The sequence below is a fragment of the Chiloscyllium punctatum genome, chromosome 1 (assembly GCF_047496795.1).
Source record: "Chiloscyllium punctatum isolate Juve2018m chromosome 1, sChiPun1.3, whole genome shotgun sequence".
NCBI classification, from domain to species: domain Eukaryota; kingdom Metazoa; phylum Chordata; class Chondrichthyes; order Orectolobiformes; family Hemiscylliidae; genus Chiloscyllium; species Chiloscyllium punctatum.
The window spans coordinates 35,450,230-35,469,982 of record NC_092739.1 but is presented as its reverse complement, the minus strand read 5'-3'; the positions used below and the strand labels follow the sequence as shown (position 1 = coordinate 35,469,982).

The 19,753-nt window shown below is 38.9% G+C and overlaps 1 protein-coding gene across 1 annotated transcript in view; it reads left to right on the top strand.

Annotated features, from left to right (window-relative positions):
* Positions 1 to 19,160, top strand: part of ndnf (neuron-derived neurotrophic factor) — a 29,134-nt gene extending 9,974 nt beyond the window's left edge. The window contains exons 2-4 of the mRNA XM_072590650.1: positions 6,971 to 7,165; positions 14,168 to 14,292; positions 17,256 to 19,160. Coding sequence (XP_072446751.1) covers positions 6,971 to 7,165; positions 14,168 to 14,292; positions 17,256 to 18,661 — 1,726 coding nt within the window. The 3' untranslated portion in view covers positions 18,662 to 19,160. The remainder of the gene's footprint in view (positions 1 to 6,970; positions 7,166 to 14,167; positions 14,293 to 17,255) is intronic.
* The last annotated feature ends 593 nt before the right edge of the window (positions 19,161 to 19,753 follow it).

Here is a 19,753-nt window from a genome sequence, read left to right as displayed (position 1 = left end):
AAAAGCGAAGTGGCGTGGAAATGAACTTGTCAAGGAATATGTTTATTGGGTTCATAAGGAGGCCAGGCGCTTAAAGCCGGCACCAAATGACAAAGTGTTAGACCATCGCCAACAGGGCGCAAGGGAAGACCTTCCATCACCAGTCATTGATCCAGAGAGAGAGAGTGAAAACACAGGCATTCATAAATAAAAGCAATGTCTGGCGATGCAAGAGATATTTGCAGAGCGCGGTGGAGGGCGTGCTCCGGGAGTAAATATCAACTGACAGTCCCCGCGTCCAGCCTCACCCGAGGTGCTGACCCTACCCCATCAGATGCCTGACTTTGTGAGGGGTCATGGCAACGATCAATATATTCTGGAGATTGGATGCAATATCTCACATCCGCTCCTCTCCCAGCCGCCTAGCTCGGTTCCTCCAGTACTTCAATACAATCCACTTCTATGGATAGGTCCATTGAGTACAATGGGGTGATAAGTTCTCCAAGAAGGGGCAAACTGTGGATAAAGGTCTTTTCATTTAACTAAGCAATAACTACCGATGTATTTTCTACTGAAAAATAAGCGATTCCATCCCTAATTCCTGCAAAATACAGTTTGTCTTTCTCAAGTAGCTCTGCTGTATGCGGATGTGTGACCGTGGAGAGCTGCATGTCCCAAGGCATTTTCACCGGAGTATTATGATCAGGCGGGCTTTGACATCAAAGACACATAAAGAAAGGCATTAGGACAGATGAGCAAAAACCTGGTGAAAGATGCCATTTATAAGGAGTGTGCTGAAGAAGGATGTGCAAGCGGCAACCCTGCTGGTGGGGTAAAGGAGTCACACTACTGTTAAACTGGAGGCAATTACACAGACAGGAAGGACTAGGACAGGCAAACCTGTGACAGGCAGGAGAGAGTTTTAAACACAGGCACAGAGGGCAAGTGCAAAGGGACGGTGTGAGTTTGAACGTGGGCAGGATTGTTTTGGATGCCTTGCAGGTTTTGGGAGAGGGAAGGTAAGGAGTTCATTGCAATAGGCAGGTCCAGAAATAACAAAGGCCTGAACTAATGTGTACTTTTCAAGTCCTGGTCACTGGTGATCCTGTGATTCATCTCCAAATAATCCAGGTCGTGGGTTCTCAAACGACTATAAACTCTGATGTTTATACTGTCCTCACATGCAGGGCTTTGTTAGATTGATCAGAGGGATGATTTTATTTTAGTTTCTGAGGCTAGCTGGATGCAGTTTACTTCAAACGTGGGTGTATTGTAAACTGTGGGAAGATAGTGATAATCTTCACTGGAAATTTACACGGTAAGTGACATTTACTGCAGAGAATTTTAGGAGGAAGAACCAAGAAATATTAAAAAGAAAGGATGCAATACTAAAAGGGTTGTAAAGTTTTCAACAGTTACATGTTTCTATAACTCACTAGTTAAGAGATGAAAGCTAGATATTTTCTAATTGACCTGTTTGGAGATGTTATTACACGTACTGGAGCGAATGGGAATTGAACCAGCCTCTTGGCTCATAGGTAGGGAGACTACCACTGAATCACAACTACCTTAGGGACCAAAGATATGGTTAGTAAATTTGCTATTGACATAAAAATAGGTGGGAGAGTACATTAAGGGTAGAGGAGGGCTTCTATTGTACATAGATTGGTTAAGTGAGTATGCAAAGATTTGGCAACTGGAAATTGGAAAATGTAAAATGGTCCATTTTAGCAGGCAGAATGCAAAATCATCCAACACAATACTAGGTGGGAGTATGGGTGATAAGGAGATTGTAAAGAGGTTTCAGGACATTTTAGACCAGTTAAGTGGGAACATACATGTCAGATGAAGTGAAACATGGAACATTGTCCAGTTTGGTAGGAAAAACAAAATGGAAGTGTATTAATTAATTGGAAATAGGTTGGAAAATAATGATTTATAAAGGGATCTGGATTTTGTAGTCCAGCAGTCACTGAGAGTCACCACATAGTTGCAACAAGCAGTTCAGAAGGAAAGTGGTATAGAGGTCTTTATTGCAAGAGGGTTTGGGTCTGAAAGTAGAGATGTCTTACTGCAGCTTTACAGGAACTTGATGAGATCACAACTGGGGCATTGTGTGCAGATTTTGTCTCCTTATCAAGAACATACATACCTTCAGCAGCTAAAGTTCACCAGATGGATTTCTGGGTTGGTACATTGGCTACATGAGGAGAGATTGGGTCAGTTGTGCCTGTCATCTTTAGAGTTCAAAAGAATGAGAGGAGAGTTCATTAAAATGTATAAAATGTCGGAGGGTTGGACAGACTGAATGCAGGGATAATGTTTCCCCTGGTTTGGCATCTGGGTATATGCTAGGCCATTTTGGACTAAGCTGAGGAGAAATTTCTTAATTCAGAGGTTGGCAAACCTGTTGAATTTTCTACCACCGAAGACTGAGGAGGTCAAATCCTTGAATATACTTAAGAAAGAAATAGATATCTTAATGGTAAAGGTGTCAAGGTGTATGAGGAGAAAGTGCTAGAATGCTGCACAGTGGTACAGAGGTTAGCACAGCTGCCTCATAGCGCCAGAGACCCAGGTTCAATTCCCGCCTCAGGCAACTGTCTGTGTGGAATTTGCACATTCTCCCCGTGTCTGCTTGGGTTGCCTCTGGGTGCTCCGGTTTCCTCCCACAGTCCAAAAATGTGCAGGTTAGGTGAATTGGCCATGCTAAATTGCCCATAGTGTTAGGTGAAGGGGTAAGTGTAGGGTAATGGGTCTGGGTGGGTTGCTCTTCGGAGGGTCGGTGTGGACTTGTTGGGCCGAAGGGCCTGTTTCCACACTGTAAGTAATCTAATAAAGAAAATGCTATTGAAATAGAGGATCAGTCATGATCGTGTTGAATGACGAAGAAGACATGATGGACCAGTTGACTGTCATCTGCTCCTATTTTCTATGTTTCTACCGAGGTAGGAATGTGAAATTATCACATCAACAATGATCTTCATGAATAATTTGACTAGGCATGAGGGACTGAGTGGCTTACTCCTGCTCTTAATTGGTATGTTTATCTGTGTGTTAGTATGCAGGAGCATGCAACCTGAGAGTAGGTATGCACATCTCATTGAAGGTGCAGCTTTGGGTGAAAAAGCAATTAATAAGATTTTCAGTTTTCTGGGCTTTATAAATAAAAGCATTAAGAAGAATGCGAAGAAATTATGTTGAATCTTTACTTCAGTCCATCTTAGCTGAATCTTTATTACTGTCATTTCAAAGTTTGTTCTCCTAATAAAATTGATGCCTTAAAGAAGGGCTCATGCCCGAAACGTCCCTCCTGCTCCTTGGATGCTGCCTGACTTGCTGCGCTTTTCCAGCAACACATTTTCAGCCTTGATTCACAGACTACCATTGAACATACACATATATATGAGTGTATGTACATATTTCCGTGTTAACCTTTTATTTTACTATATTCCCATGAAGTGCTTTGTGATATTTTCCTATACCGAAGGTGATATTTAAATGTAAATCATACACAGTACTATTATTTTATGCTTAGCATCTCTTTATTGATCTCCATTTTGTGGGGTTATATGAGAGTATTTGTGTACATGTAAGTGTATGCATGTATGTATATGAATATGTAAGTATATAGGTTTGTACATTACCACATGTTTTGCATGGAAGTATATCTAACCCACTAATATTGTAGTCAACAAGTTAATAGGAAACAAAGGTGTTCTCTTTCTTAACAGAAGTCTGTTTATCAGAGCCTAGGAATCTTTAATCCAAACTTTAATGGAGCATCAGCTGTTAATAGCATGAACAAAAACAATCGTTGTAATGGAGTAGATTAGGATAAAACAATCATGGGTTGTAATTTCTTGTGTATCAGAGATATATTAACTGGAGGAAGAGCAAATATGTGACCTCAAAGATTGCATAGCTTTAAACACTAGTCCGATGTAGGCATATGGGAAGATACTCAAATTTTACAAACCTCTATTGATCTCGCCTCCTAAATACATTCCCGACAACGATAATGACCACATTCTAAATTACAGAGCTTGATATGTCAGTTTCCTGAAATTGCATTTGATCAAAGTCTCTGTTGAAATTTTGACCAGATTTTCAGACATAGCAGGAAACAAAGTAATTTGTCTGGTGTTCTACTGCAATGTCTTGATTAAAAAAACAATTATCCTGACTGAGATCCATACTGTATTTTCTGTTTACATCTTTACAACAGCTCTAAAGGTTGCACTTAAATTTGCAAATCTTCCTCAATTGCAGGTTCTTAAACATGCAACGGTTAAAATGCATAAATAATGGTTGGTGGAGTTGAAACTTTAATCTTCATACTTAACAAAAAATAGGTGTGAGTTTGACTCTTTAGGTCCAATTGTTTTATTTGTTTAATGCCCATTTTCACCTTTGGATATATTGTAATAGCATTGGCAGGAAACTTGAATTTAACTTCATCAGGATCATTATGAGGATGACTGTCTCCTCAAGTTGAGCCCAGGGAGGAAATTGCAGGCCAAAGATCCAAGCTGCCTGCCTCCTGTCTGCATGTGATGGAGCCCTATCATTCCCATTTAACACACTCTATTTAGTTGCAGCTTTCTGTTAAGCAGATCTTGCCATGAAAAATGATTTTGAGGTGTATAAAATGTATCCTTGTAATAATAAATGCTGAACAGTTATATGGCGAGACATGTAATAATGATATGGATTAGATCATCATCTTTCCTCCCCACAACTCTGGTTAAATTGGAAAATCGCCAGAAAGGATTAAAATTGATGAGGCTTTCTCAGCTAAAAAGCACAAAATATTGGGATATCAACATGATGTTAGGATAATGCTTTAACTTTTTAGTATAAAGACAAAAAAGATTAAAAATATGTACCTAAAACAATGCTTAGCTACTATATTGACTTACCCATTTAGTAACTACTACACATTAATTGTCTATGAATGTATTTCAATCCAGAAAAGTGTGCTTGGAGACAGTTTACAGAAACTAAAGCCCAATAAAGAAGCATTAAAGTGTTAATTGCCCAATTATGCACTGCCAGTGGGTATCTCACCTCATCACAGTTCTTCTCAAAAATGTGAGCTTGCGGCTGTATGATTTTCCAACAACTCTCAAATGTTGTGTGTGCCAGTACAGCGAACAAATGAAGTCCGTGTGTAACATCCTCCAGAAGAGCTGTCATATTGGTCATGACAACCCAAGTGGTCTTACTTTGACTTTTGATCGTGGAAGTACTTTTGAGAAGGGACTGACAAAACACTAATTAAGTTCAATAATGACTTATTGAGACAAAAACACAGGGAGGATGGTGAGGAGATGGGTAGTTTGTAGTTATCATGGTTCTGCTGTTTACAGGGTTAATTTTTAAACTGTACTTTCCTGATGGAAAACATTACTGAGAGCACAAAGTCAGAAAATTACCCCCATTCCATCTTTATTTTTAAGATGATGAGCTTCAAAACATTTACTAGCTTTATAAATTTTCTACTTTGAGAGAAACACCAGTGCATACAAATGGTACAGAAATAATGCAGTGTAATGTAAAACACGACACTTGTGAGGAAGTAATAGCTGATTCTCTCATTATCAGTTATTCTTCACTTGGGGAATATATTCTCCACTCCATCGTTCCTCTTTGAGAGTTCTGTGTGCACATTATTTTGACAGGATCTCCTGGGCAATAACTTCCTCAAAGTTATCAATTTTTAATTGTGAATTATGAAAGGAATTTCCTTCACAGCAGGAGAAGAGCCAGAAAAGGCAGAGAGGGCAATGCCCCCGACTAGGTATCATTGTGTCTCCATCTAGAATCTCAGTGTTATTAGTTTACTTGTACTCTGAGTGAAAGTTAATCTTTCCATTTCCCCACCCATTCCAAACATCATGCCTCTTCCCTTATTTTTATTTTGAGATGAACAGAATGGAGAATACAAAATACTGTATCACTCCTTCTTGGAAAATTAAAATGGAGGAGAATGAATGAAGTAAGATAAAAATCAAATAAAACAATAATTGGCAGTGAAATGAAAATATACTCATATAACCAGTGTGCATTATTATGGTGTGAAAATTTTCTCCCCCAGTTTTCTTCACTCTGATTTTGCCATTTTGTTAGGGTTTAATTTCACAGACACCAACCTCATATATTTGGTTATTTTTCATTTAAGAGACTAAATCCTTATTGTTGACTTTTTAAATTGAGCTTGATTTTCCGACAAACTTGCAACAGCAATCGTTAAATAGCAATTTCCTTTTGCTTCTCCTTAGTAAAGGATCACTGAGGCTAACTGGTCATTGCAGTTGCCTCTCTGGGGCTCACATGGTCTCTCTGGTGGCCTGTTTCATGTTAGGGTATGGATTTTGAATTAATATGTTAAGAGAGCGAGTTAATCCAGAAAATAATAACTTCAATTTATCCACCTAAAATATATTTTATTTAAAACGAGAAACAAGCGAATACTACAATGAAACTTCAGAAAGTTTCTTTTCTCCTGTCCAATTTTTAATCAAAAAGCAAATATCTGTGTTGGTGAGGGTGTAAGGAGAGAGAGATGAAGATGTACATTTGCAGACCCACATGAGTCACATTATAAGATATATTTCATAATATTTTCAATGGGTACCATTGTAAACTTATTGCCTAGTGACTGGGAGATGTTTCTAAACCTGTAATGATCCATCATATATCATTATTTCATTTAGAACATTGACTGCAATGGGTCAAGGAAGGGACTCACCACCATCTTCTCAACAGCAATTAGGAATAAGCAATAATGCTGGGCTCGCCAGTGACATTCACATCTTGTGTGTGAATTTCAAAAGAACACATAGTGCTAGTTCTTCTTAGAGTACAGTGATTTAATTTGTCTTCTAGAAATGATGTTGATATTTTTAAAAAGTCATGAAATCAGTACATCTTCTGTTTTTCAAAAGTTGTTAATATCTACCTGATAATTGTATTGTCTTTGGTTTAGGATTATGTTAATAATGTCCTGGGCAGTGACATCATTGCTGCTATTAGCAACAAATTCTAGGACTCAGAAGCTCCCCACCAGAGATGAGGAGCTGTTCCAGATGCAACTACAAGACAAGTCTCTCTTCCATGACTCATCTATTATCCCTGATGGTGCTGAGATCAGCGGCTTTCTCTTCCGGGATACGCCTAAAAGGTAATTTACTCCAAGGGTTTAAGGATAGAAGTTAGAGTAATATGTTTATGGTAGCAGTGACCCATGCATGGTCCTTGTGGAGACCTAGTCATGTACACACCCTCCATTGGTTTGTTTGTGTGTGACATTATGACATGCTAAATGGGGTATATTTAGTACAGATCTACCACCTCAGAACTGAACTTACCTGAGGCACTGTGGACCATCAGCAAAAGCAGAATTGCATTCAACCACAATCTGTAAATTGTAGGTCTCACCTATCACCACTCTATCATTATCATCAAGCTGCAAGTTGAGGGGGGAATGACGATTAGCTCAGTAAACAGTGTAGGAAGCATGTTGGAGGCAACACCTTGTATATGGAAAAGTGAAGTGTCAACCTGGTGAAGCAATATTGCAGGGCTATTTGCATGCCAACAAGGCAAACACATGCAATAGGCAGAACTAACCATTAACCATTTCATAATCTACAACCAATGAATCAGTTGTTATCATTTAGCCGGATTAAAATACAAAAGTAGGGAGGTTTTGTTTCACTTATGCAAAACTCTGGTGCGTCAGTGCGCAGTATTGTTCAACAATTATTCAAAGAAGGATGTCAATGCATTGGAGGCAGTTCAGAGATTACCAAACTAATACATGGAATGGGGTTTGTTTTATGAGAAGATGTCAGACAGGCTAGGCATGCATTGGCTGGCATGTAGAAGCCTAACAGGTGACTTGATTGTATGTAAGATCCTGAGGGGCCTCGACAAGATAAATGTTGAGTGGATCTTTCCTGTTTATGGTAGAATTGATAACTAAGGGTCACTGTTAATAATCAGGGGTTACCCATTTAAAACAGAAATGAGCCAAATGTGATTTATTTTAAGGGTCATAAGTCGGGCGGGGGAGGAGAAAAGTTCTTAAATATTTTTAAGACAGAGATAGATAGGTTCTTATTATGAGTAGATGACCATTCAAGGTTGCAAGTCAGACCTACCATGATTTTACAACAAGACAGATCAGGCTCAAGGAGCTGTGTGGCTTACTCCTGCTCCTAATCTGTATGTTTGCATGTAGACCAAAGTTCTGCAGTGCTGCCACTTTTATTCACTCGTGAATAGTGGGGAACAATTAAAAATCTAACCAGTGAAGAATCCTTCACAAATATCCCCATCCTTAAGGCTGGGAGAGTCCAGTAGATCAGGTCATTCCTGATGAAGGGCTTATGCCTGAAACGTCGATTCTCCTGCTCCTTGGATGCTGCCTGACCTGCTGTGCTTTTCTAGCACCACACTCTTGACCCACTACATCAGTGCACATGAGAAAGTTGAAACATTTGCACCAACCTCAGTCAGAATTGCAGGGTGGGTTATCCATTTGGTCTCCTCCTGAAATCTCCAGCATTGGAGATGCCAAACATCAACCATGTCAATTCACTTTACATGACATCACCTATTGGTTCAAGGTACTGCATACTGCAACGGCTGTGGGCATTGGTAGTGGTAGTGAATAATTCTCCTACAAAATTAGCTATGTCCTTCCAGTACTGCTCCAAAATAACAACCCATATATTTTTTTCTTTTTTTTTGTCATTCCCTCATTACCTTTAACTTTGGCTTTTTAGTTATTTCAGAGAGCAGGTAAGAGTCAATCAGACTGCAGTAGGTCTGCAGTCACATGCAGAATGGAACATTTTCTTCTGTAAAGGACATTAGCAAATCAGATGTTTTTTTTCAAAAATTAATGATCATTTCATGGTCACTAGTACTGAGAGTAGTTTTCAATTCCGAATTAATTCATTTAATTTTAAATTCCACCGGTTGCTGTCATGAATTCAAACTCTGTGCCTCTAGTTTACCAGCCCAATTATGTTATACTGTCTGCCACCATCTTCCCCAATGCACAAAAGTCTCCAAGTGCACCTTGTCCAGAAAAGAGCCGTGCTAATCCAAATCCATCAATTAACTTCTCAGTTTACCCTCTATCATCAGCAAAGTGGTGGAAGGTGTCATTGATCCATGCTAGCAATTGGTACTTACACAGCAATAACTTGCTCACTGATGCTCAGTTTGGTCCCTACCAGGTGCTCTTGGCTCCTGACTTAATTGCAGTCTTGCTCCAAACATAAAATCAAGGTAGCATTTGACTAAGTATGGCATTAGGAAGCCCAAGATCTACTGAAGTCAGTTAGAATCGGGGTAAAACTCTCCAGTGGTTGGAGCACAAAGAAAGATGGTTGCAGTTGTTAGAGGTCAAATGTCATAATTTCAGGATATCTCCACAGAGTTCTTTGTAGCAGAGTCCTAAACCCAAGCATTTTCCATAGCTTCATCAAATACTTTACCTCAAAACCAGAATTGTGGATATTTGCTGATGTTTGCACAATGTTGAGAACCATTTGTGACTCCTCAGACTCTGAAGCAGTCCTTATATGTAGCCAGCTATACCTGGGCAACATTAATAAATGGCAAACAATATTTTCACCACACATATATCAAGCAAGAGAGAATATATGATCTATGATCTACTTTTGAAATTCAAAATGAATTTCAAAAGAGGCTCATTCCTTATGAAGGGCTTTTGCCCAAAGCATTGATTCTCCTGCTCCTCAGATGCTGCCTGACCTGCTGCGCCTTTCTAGCACCACACTCTCAACTATTTTATTATCTGGTTAGGGACCATTAACCTTTTTCTCTTTGATTAGACAAAGCGAGAAATCGGAGAGACTTTCTAAGAGAATAAAGGCATAATATTCCATGGTTTTGAACATACAACATTCATTCCAACATCAGAATAGTAATCCTTATGGGTATCAAACTGGTCAAACATCCTACAGTATACATCAAAAAGCAAATATGCTCAAAACAGATTTCTCCGTAACTCCCCTCTAAGATGCTATTGATGTTATTGGTCATCAAATCTCATTAAACTTCACAAGGAATCACGATTCTTCACTTTTTCCACAAGGTCTTGAAACTCCGAGTCGATCCATCATTGACTGCCTTAAAGCTTGCTCCTGTTCTGGTTGATCCCTCCCTTTCCTGGATCGCTGCTCTCCCTCCTGGACTCTAGAAAGTGCACTCCACTCATTATTCATTGCACAACTCCAGCTTTTCACTGAGAGCTAGCTTCACCAAGCCAGCACTGTTCCTGGATTTTCTCTGAGCTCTAATCTTGCTGGGTTGCAAGCAGCAAATATCGCTTGTGGAATTTTCTATTACCTCTTTCGGCTGGATTAAACACTTGTGGCACATGGCTTCCTCTGAGCCCTGACAAATCTCAAACCTTCCCTGAAACTTGACTACACAAAGCCCATGTAGTGCAACTGTCTGACAGCACTATAAACAGCAGCACTGCCTAACACATAATGCCCTTTTGTTCTAATCTCCTTCTTCAACAACCTGGAACCTTTGAATTCTTCTTCCGCAACTGCCAAACTGCCTTGAATGACCCATTACAAACCCTGCATTAAGCCTCTCCCCTGAGCAGAATTAAAAATTCCATGAAAGGATCGTTTAAATGTACAACCTTTCACCCCAGAATGACAAGGGTAACAGATGTATGGGAACACCACCACCTGCAAAGTTTCTCCATCCATGTACCATCTTGACTTGTAATGATATAGTGAATTGTTTTCAATGTTAATGCATCAAAATTCTCTCCTAATAACACTGTGGGTGCACTTTTATCACTGAAACTACAGCAGTTTTAGAAGACTGCTCACCACCACCTTCTTAATGGCAATTAGGGTTGGGCTATATAGCTGGCCTAGCCAATGGTCTCACATGCAGTGAAAGAATGAGCAAAAAATCAAAATTAGATCTGAGAGAACAGAGATTTCATGCATGTCTGTCTAGTCCCAAGATTGCATTATCTATTGTATATGAGAGAATACTTACAGTCAGGAATTTATACTAACAATTACACATTGCCATAGTTAAACAATAATGAACGTGAAATGATGACTAATTCTTGGAGCTGGTGAACTCCCCCATCGAGAATTACATTGGAAAATGAAACACTTTGTTTGAATGCAAACAATGAATTAAATAGTTCCTGTTCCTAAAAGTAATGAAGAAAATGTCTATTTGCCTGTGCATCCCCAGATCTCATGACTGAAATTTTGACCATTCACAGTTAGCAGTATTTGATCCAGCAAATTTGAATCATTTTGCCTTCTGCACTATTTGCTCATTTTGGCTTTGGACTATCCTAATAGTCATCAATCCCTTTGCTACAATACTTATGAGACAGAGTAAAGTGCATCAGGAAGCAGAATACAGTTTAAATTCTATCAGAAATGGATTTGTCCTGTTCTAAGTTAACTTCAGTTACTAATAAAGTTACACAAGTAAGAATATACCTATATACTGTACCTCAGTGCAGCCCTCTTCTTGTGGAAAAACATACACGTACTGTCATGTCTAACCAAATACATACTGGTCGATGTCAAAACCCACGGTAGTCTCCCACATCTTAGCTATGATCACCCAATTGAGGCTGATTGCGGTGCTGAATAAAGAACCAAACATATGGACTGCTTGTGCAATCGTGTATTTTACCATGCATTATGTTACTGAATGATCGCACTCAGGAAAACTGTAACAACACCTATTTCGAATTATACAGTTCTGTGGAAAATGATGCACAGGGCTTCATGGGGTGTAATCAGACGAAAATGGATATGGAGACAAACTAGCTATTAGGAGGCTTCAAAAAGCTTGTTCAAAAAGATGTAGTAAAAGAGGCCTATGATCAGAACAATTATATAAAGGGATCGAGGAGCTTAGGGAGGACATTCCAGGGAATGGGTCCTGGACAGCTAAAAATGAAAATTATAGAAATTAAGACATGCAGCTAAACTTTCAATTAGTGTATCAGTTTTGACTTTACAACTAATATTTTTCCATGCTAACTATATTGTTGGACTAATTAGATAGGTTGTTGGCAGATTTAGGAGTGACACTGAACCAGCAGTTTTTCTTCAGATTTTATGTGCGCTGTTTACACCAATTTATTGGTAAATGCAAGATCACACATGAATGAACAGTAATTTTTTGACATTGACACGTAACTCACTACAGGCTCTAGTGGTAGAAAATTGTTACTGCAGAATAGCAGGACTGGAAGTACAGCAAATCCTTTAATAACCAGAAGTGTAGCAATTGATCAAATATTCTGGATATCAAAGGGTTCACATAATTAATGTAAAAAACACATACTAAGTAATAGAAATATAATGCAGTGGGTACAAACATCACTGCTATTCTTTATTTACAGCATAAATTAATCAAATAATAATTCAACTTTACATTAAGTAAAACTTATCGGCAGAGGGCCTTCTCACTCACACCCTCAAATGGCTACTTGGACATTGTAGAGATCGTGATAATACAGTAATCATCTGCTATTTGAGGTAGACTTGGTAGTACTTGAGACATATAATTTTGGCTGGTTTATTAAGAGTACCAGTTCATAAGGTGCTGGTTAAAACAGAGTTTGTTGTACATGTGAATGTGAATGTTTAGAGATAACATGAGAGTGGATCAGCATTGCTATAAACCGCATCTGTTACCATTATAGAAAATCCACTAAATATTGCTTCTCACTTCATATAATACCATAAAAAGACCAGATGTAACCACACATCCTGATTCCCAGTGCAGAACTGGAAGATCTACAATAACATGATCTTCTCAGTCCAGCAGCTGCAGAACAAACAACTGAACAAAGGACAGTAGTATGTACCCTGTATTGTATTTATCAATTTCAGGCACATCCAAGACATCTGACCATGTCCGCAGAGGTAGTCTATTTAAGCTACTGGGGAAAACTGGTTGCCTTGAGAAACTGTTCAATGTGGTTTCCACTTTCTGAGGCAACATAATGGTTAAGGTCAGTCATGATAGGGCAACATTGAAACCCTTTGACAACTGCGGTGAGGTCAAAGAGAGTTGCGTTTTGGCTGTGACGCTCTTTAGCTTATTCTCCTCTTTGCTGCCTTCGTATGCTGCTGGCCATCTACAGAGGGAATTCATTTACAGACCAGAACAGCGGGAAAGCTGTTCAGCCTAAGGCCTCATTTCTGATAAAGGGCTTATGCATGAAACGTGATTTTCCTGCTCCTCAGACGCTGCCTGACCTGCTATGCTTTACTAGTTCCACACTCTCAACTCTGATCTCCAACATCTGCAGTCCTCCCTTTCTCCGAAACATGCAAGGCCTGGGCCTCCTCCACTGCCAAATCCAAGCCACGTGAAGCCTCGAGGAAGCCTCATCTTCTGCTTTGGGACCCCTAACCAACATCGACTTCACTACTTTCCTCATCTCCCTTCCCCCCACCCCATCTCAGATCCAACCATCCAACTTGGCACCACCCTCTTGAACTGTCCTATCTGTCCACCTTCCTTTCCACTGACCCACTCCATCCCCCCCTCCGACCTATCAACATCACCCCGCACCTGCACCTACCGCGTCTTCCCAGCCCACCCCCTTCCTCCTACTTATTTCCCAGCCCACCACCCACCACATTCCTGATGAAAGGCTTATCCCGAAATGTCGACTCTCCTGCTGCTCGGATGCTGCCTGAGCTGCTGTGCTTTTTCAGCAGCACACTTTTCGATTTAGATTTATGATGTAGAGTGAGCGATGTTGTACTAACCACCCATGACACACTGCATCATTGTTTTTTGTTTTTATTTAAAGGGAATATTAGGCAGCTGATAAAATGGGCTGTCAATACATTATTATCCACTTAATACCATTGCCCAAAGTCACAGTGCCTTATGAACCACCTGGGTTCAGTTGATTAACCAAAGTCTCTACCTTTTCTCAATTTATGAAAGTAATTAGCACAATAAATGTACTTCCCTATAATGGTATACTTCTATTGTGTTTTGTATCTGTTCATGCAACAGTTCATATAACTTAAAAAAAATCTTAGTTTTCTAATTATCTATATTTAAGACATAAACAAATGAAGGAATAATGTTAACTGGTCATATATTAAACTTATAGATATTACTTTGTCGTTGAAGAAGACAATACACCTTTGTCAATTACCATGACACCATGTGATGCACCCTTAGAATGGAAACTTACCCTTCAAGAGCTACCAGAGGAGTCAAGTGGAGAAGGTTCTGGTAAGGCAGTGATGAATATAAAGGAATTCCTTAAAACGGATCATGAAAAGATCAACTTACATTGCATGACTTAAAGTTGCTCGATAATCAGATTGTGGTGAAGCCGAATCAGTGTGATATGTAAGACAGAATGAAATATCATATGCACACATCATTACATTTTTATAATTTCCTGATTTAATATGGAATGGTAGCATATAGAAATAAACTTGTCCATTCTTCATCTAGCACTGGTAACTTTGGAAGTCTATAAACAAATTGACAAACAAAATGTAATAAAATTGGGTTGCAGCCATGATGAATTTAGCATGAATTCAGAACAATTCAATGAAACATACTATGTACAGCAACATAAACAGAAAACCTGTTTCAACTAACGTTTTATAAGTTGTATTTCTATGATAAATAAATATTTTGAAGGTTATAGATCTTATAAAATCACTGGGATAGTTTCCATAGCATAAGCTAAAATAGGTATACAGGATTTATATCGGTATTTCATGATTAGAACATTTAGGGGAAAAATATCAACTCATCCCAATTGGATAACTCACTGCAGCTCATTGATGGACTAAAGGAATTTCAAATAGTTCAACTAATTAATCAAAAGTAGATTGAGAGGGAAGGAGACATCTAATTTGGCAGCTTCTGTACTTTTGGAAGGAGGTTGAGCATGAGAAATTGTAAGACAAAATTCATCCTTTAAGGCTTTTTGTTTTGCCCTAATTACATGTAAAGAGACTGAATTTCTCTCCCTGTTCTATAATGTACACAGTGTTAATAATTCAGCTTTTGCATCCCTAACAGAGTAAAGCAAAATCTATTTATTAGTGTCAGTTTATGCATACACTATTTTTAACCGGAGCAGAAAATAATTTCTGTAAAGTGGAAACTGAGTGTGACATAATTCCATTCAGGTTAAGGGGAGGTAATTTTTCCCATTTTATGTCTGCTTGCTAAATGGTTAGTATCTGGCGTTTTACATTCTAAACAATAATTAGACTTTTACCATGAAATATCCACAGCCGGGAACCATTAAGGTATCACACTAACCTGTCTCTTATCCATTTTGCCTCCCATTCTGCAGAATGTAGACTTGGATAGCAGCCCATTTGAAATGTCATTGCAATACTGTATCTTTATAAATATATACATCAGAGATGCAGAAGGGAACCAGTAGCAAATGTAAACATTTCTACAGTGTTGTGAACATTACCACCAAGCTTGCACAACCTTGAACTTCCCTAAATAAACTTGCAGGACTATCTTACAATTTTTTCTTTCCTTTTGTGCTGTTCTCAGAAATCATATCAATACTTCACTCAAATTTTGATACAGAACTACATATTTTGAAGTCTCGGTTCACAAAATACTCACATCACATAAATATTTGGATCCACAAGCTCTTGTTTCTTTTTTTTGTACATAATGTGGTTACAATCTTACTTGAAAATGAAAAATTGATTTCAGCTGTAGTTATTGCATTATTGCAATTACAGTTAATGTGCCAACAATTTCAGTGCTGGAACAGGGAACAGATCATTAATGAAAACAGGGAGTGCATAACAAGTGCTTCTGTGTCTCCATTTTAGAAAATAACTTTCTGAATCACTTAGAATGTATTTCGTTTAGAAGGAGATGAAATGAGGTGAAAAATACCTTTTGTTCACTGTCCACGTTCATGAAGTATGATGATGTAATTTGTTATTTGCTCTATAGAATTTTCAAACTTAATTTGAATTTACTTCCCAGTTATTCCAGTGATGCCATTGTTGGGTCCGCCTGGAATGCATAGTCTTTCCAATTCCTTTAATGGATGATAGTGTGACCACAGACCTAGAGTCACCCAAACACAGAATGTTGAACCAGTTGAACATGCCGATTTGGTATTGATTCTCATACTAATCCAAGTTGCCTGCCTCCTTGATATCACTGGAGCCACTATGGGGGAGCAATTATCTGTTCCTCAACACTAGTATCATTAAAGAAATTTTGAAGGAAACTAGGAAAGGAAATAAAAGGAAAGGAAAGGGAAGGAGAAAGTTTCTTTTTTTTCACTTTATTATGCTGATTACTTAAAAATGTGCACTGTTAAAAATGAGTCTGCATTAGATAGCCAGTCAGTGAAAATATTAGCATTCACTTGGTCATCATTTAATGGATATTATAAGTTAGTGTGGGAGATAATTTGCAATGTAAAGGAATGGTAGAGAATCATTATCAATTTCTGGACCATTGTGGGTGAATATAATTACTTGGAAAGAATTAGGTGCTTGAATCACATCAACAAAAACGGCATAAATGCCAGTCCTTGAAATGGCCAAATTTACAAAATTAATGCATCTCCAAAAATATTCAAGAAACTTGGCTCTACTCAGAGTGGAGTAACCAGCTTGAGTGACAGCACATCTACAAATATCCATTTTCTCCATCACCAACACTCAGTAGCAGTGGTGTGCACCATCTATCAGATGCACTGCAGAAATCCATCAGAACTCCTTCGCACCTTCTAAATGCAAGACTACTTCCACCTAAAAGGACATAGGTCGTAGAGACATAGGAACGCCACCACCAGCAAATTTCCTCCAAGCCACTCACCATCCTCATTTGGAAATATATCCTTGTCACTGGAGCAAAATCCTGGATTTCACCCCCTAAATGGCCTGAAATGATTCAAGAAGGCAACTACCATCACATTCTCAAGAGCAGCTAGAGCAATAAATGCTGGCCCAGCCAGTGACACCCACGTCCCATGAATGAAAAAAAAATTAGATAAGCCTTTGTGAATGAATTTCAATGACTTGTGAACACTGCTATGGGCATGGAACCTAGAATAAGAGCTTTCTTCCAAGTGTTATCCAATTCAATGATTCATTTAATGAATCAGTACTGGAATTTTAGGAATAGTGTAATGGCACATGAGATACAATCACATTTTATTAATTTATTCTTTATCTTCTCAGGAGACCCAGAACCACTAGACCAGCAGAAGAAACAAGAGCATGTACTGAATGAACTAGGTACCGATCTGTACTCATACAAAGGCAATGATGTTGAATCATACTTAGCACCCAATTCACCCTCTGGTTTGTACCGTTTGGAACTGATTTCAACAGAAAAAGATACAAATTTCAAGGTTTATGCTACAACCACTCCTGAGTCAGACCAGCCTTATCCTGAGCTCCCCTATGACCCACGGGTGGATGTGACTGCTCTTGGTCGTACAACCGTCACATTAACGTGGAAGCCTAGTCCTACCATTTCACAACTGCAACAGCCTATTCAATATTGTGTGATTATTAATAAGGAGCACAACTTTAAGAGTCTTTGTGCGGTGGAAGCAAAACTGAATGCTGATGATGCCTTTATGACAGCTCCCAAGCCTGGATTAGATTTCAGTCCATTTGATTTTGCATATTTTGGCTTTACTTCAGACAGTGGCCCTGGCAGAGAACGAACAAGTGGCGCCAAGTCGCTCACCACATGGGTGTCACGACAGATGGCTGGAGCACGGAGAGTGGATCTTCAGCAGATATGCATTGGCAACAAAAACATTTTCACTGTATCTGATCTGAAACCAGACACACAGTACTATTTTGACATTTTTGCCGTAAACACCAACTCAAATATGAGCACCGCCTATGTTGGAACCTTTGCAAAAACCAAGGAAGAAGCTAAGCAGAAGACAATTGAACTGAAGGATGGGAAAGTGACTGACATCTTTATTAAACGGAAAGGTGTTAAGTTCCTGAGATTTGCTCCAGTTTCCTCCCACCAGAAGATGATGCTTTATGTTCACTCATGTCTGGATGCAGTCCAAATCCAGGTCAGGAGAGATGGGAAGCTGTTGCTTTCACAGAATATGGAAGGTGTTCGCCACTTCCAGCTTAGAGGGAAACCAAAAGCCAAGTACCTGATCCGGCTGAAAGGGAGTAAAAAAGGTGCATCTATGCTCAAGATCCTAGCCACCAATAGGCCAAACAAGCAACCCTTCCCATCTGTACCTGAAGACACACGCATTAAAGCCTTTGACAAGCTACGTACCTGCTCCTCAGTCACAGTGGCCTGGCTGGGCACGCAGGAGCGAAACAAGTTCTGTGTTTATAAAAAGCTTGTGGAAAATAACTACAGTGAAGAGCAGAAGAAAAGAGAGCAGAACCGATGTATTGGACCAGACATCCGAAAGAAATCTGAGAAGGTGGCCTGCAAATATTTCCACAGTCATATTCTCCAGAAAGCAGTGACGACAGAGACAATCAGAGGACTGCAGCCAGGCAAATCGTACCTTCTGGATGTTTATGTCATAGGACATGGGGGACACTCGGTCAAGTATCAAAGCAAACTGGTCAAAACAAGGAGGTCTTGTTAGTGATTCCATGTATAGACTCAAAAATTTATTGGACTATTTCACTAGATGAAAATATACAGACTGACTACTTATACAGCTGAGATGTTGCAACATGTATTTGTACTATTTAGAAAGATATCAACTTGTATATTTATGTTTACATAATTCAGTGGTTATTTGAAGAGACTGAGGCTGATGCACTCAGATGGCACTGGGCTTTTGTAGCTGCATGACCGCAAGGTCCTTTGTCACATGTGACATTGAATAATAATGGTCTACAGTGGCAGGAGATCACTTAAGTGCTGTCAGTTTTTTTGACCTCTACATTGCATGAACTGCATCTAAATTATTTCACCTTCCAAGCCGCTTGAAACTAGCTGCCCTGTTAATCGTACATGCAATATAGGACATAGGAAATCTGTAAATTATTTTATAAGAATAAAGTTCAGTCTTAAATGTCTATGTTTTTATGATTGTAAACTTTAAGAATCATCCCCATTAAAATACAATTCTAATTATCTATTTGACTACACTCTGAATCAGTTTCTAATGCTTGGTGCTGAGAGAAATTGCATTGATGTTTTCTTTACAAGGACTCATCATTTATGTATAGTTTGGTGACCTTGTCAATGTTTCTTGCATCTTGCATCACGTCCGTTTGGTGTTTCATATTTATTGAACTAATAAAAAAAAACTCACATTCATCAGTTCTTGTGACGATTGTATGAACAAATTGACAAAATAAATTGCAAGATAAAACAGAAGATACATATGAGCCAAATCCCACAGACAGCTTGGTTTTGATCATGGGGCAAATTGAAAGGGCTAATTAATATCTTCACTAATTAGACATTAGCTGTGATACTATGTTAGCACTTAAGATATCCAGTAATAATTGACTAAGAAATCTGAAGGATTTTTAAATAATCAGTTTCAGATGCAGTTTGTGGAAAACAGTTCCAATGTATCCCATTTGGACAGAAGGAGAAAAGAGAAGGGTGACTTTCATTTATTTGGTGTCATTCAAGTCGTTGGAAAGTTCCAAAGAATTTCAAACAATAAAGAGCTGAAATGATTGGTTTGCAGAGAAATGCAGCAACACCATGGATACAC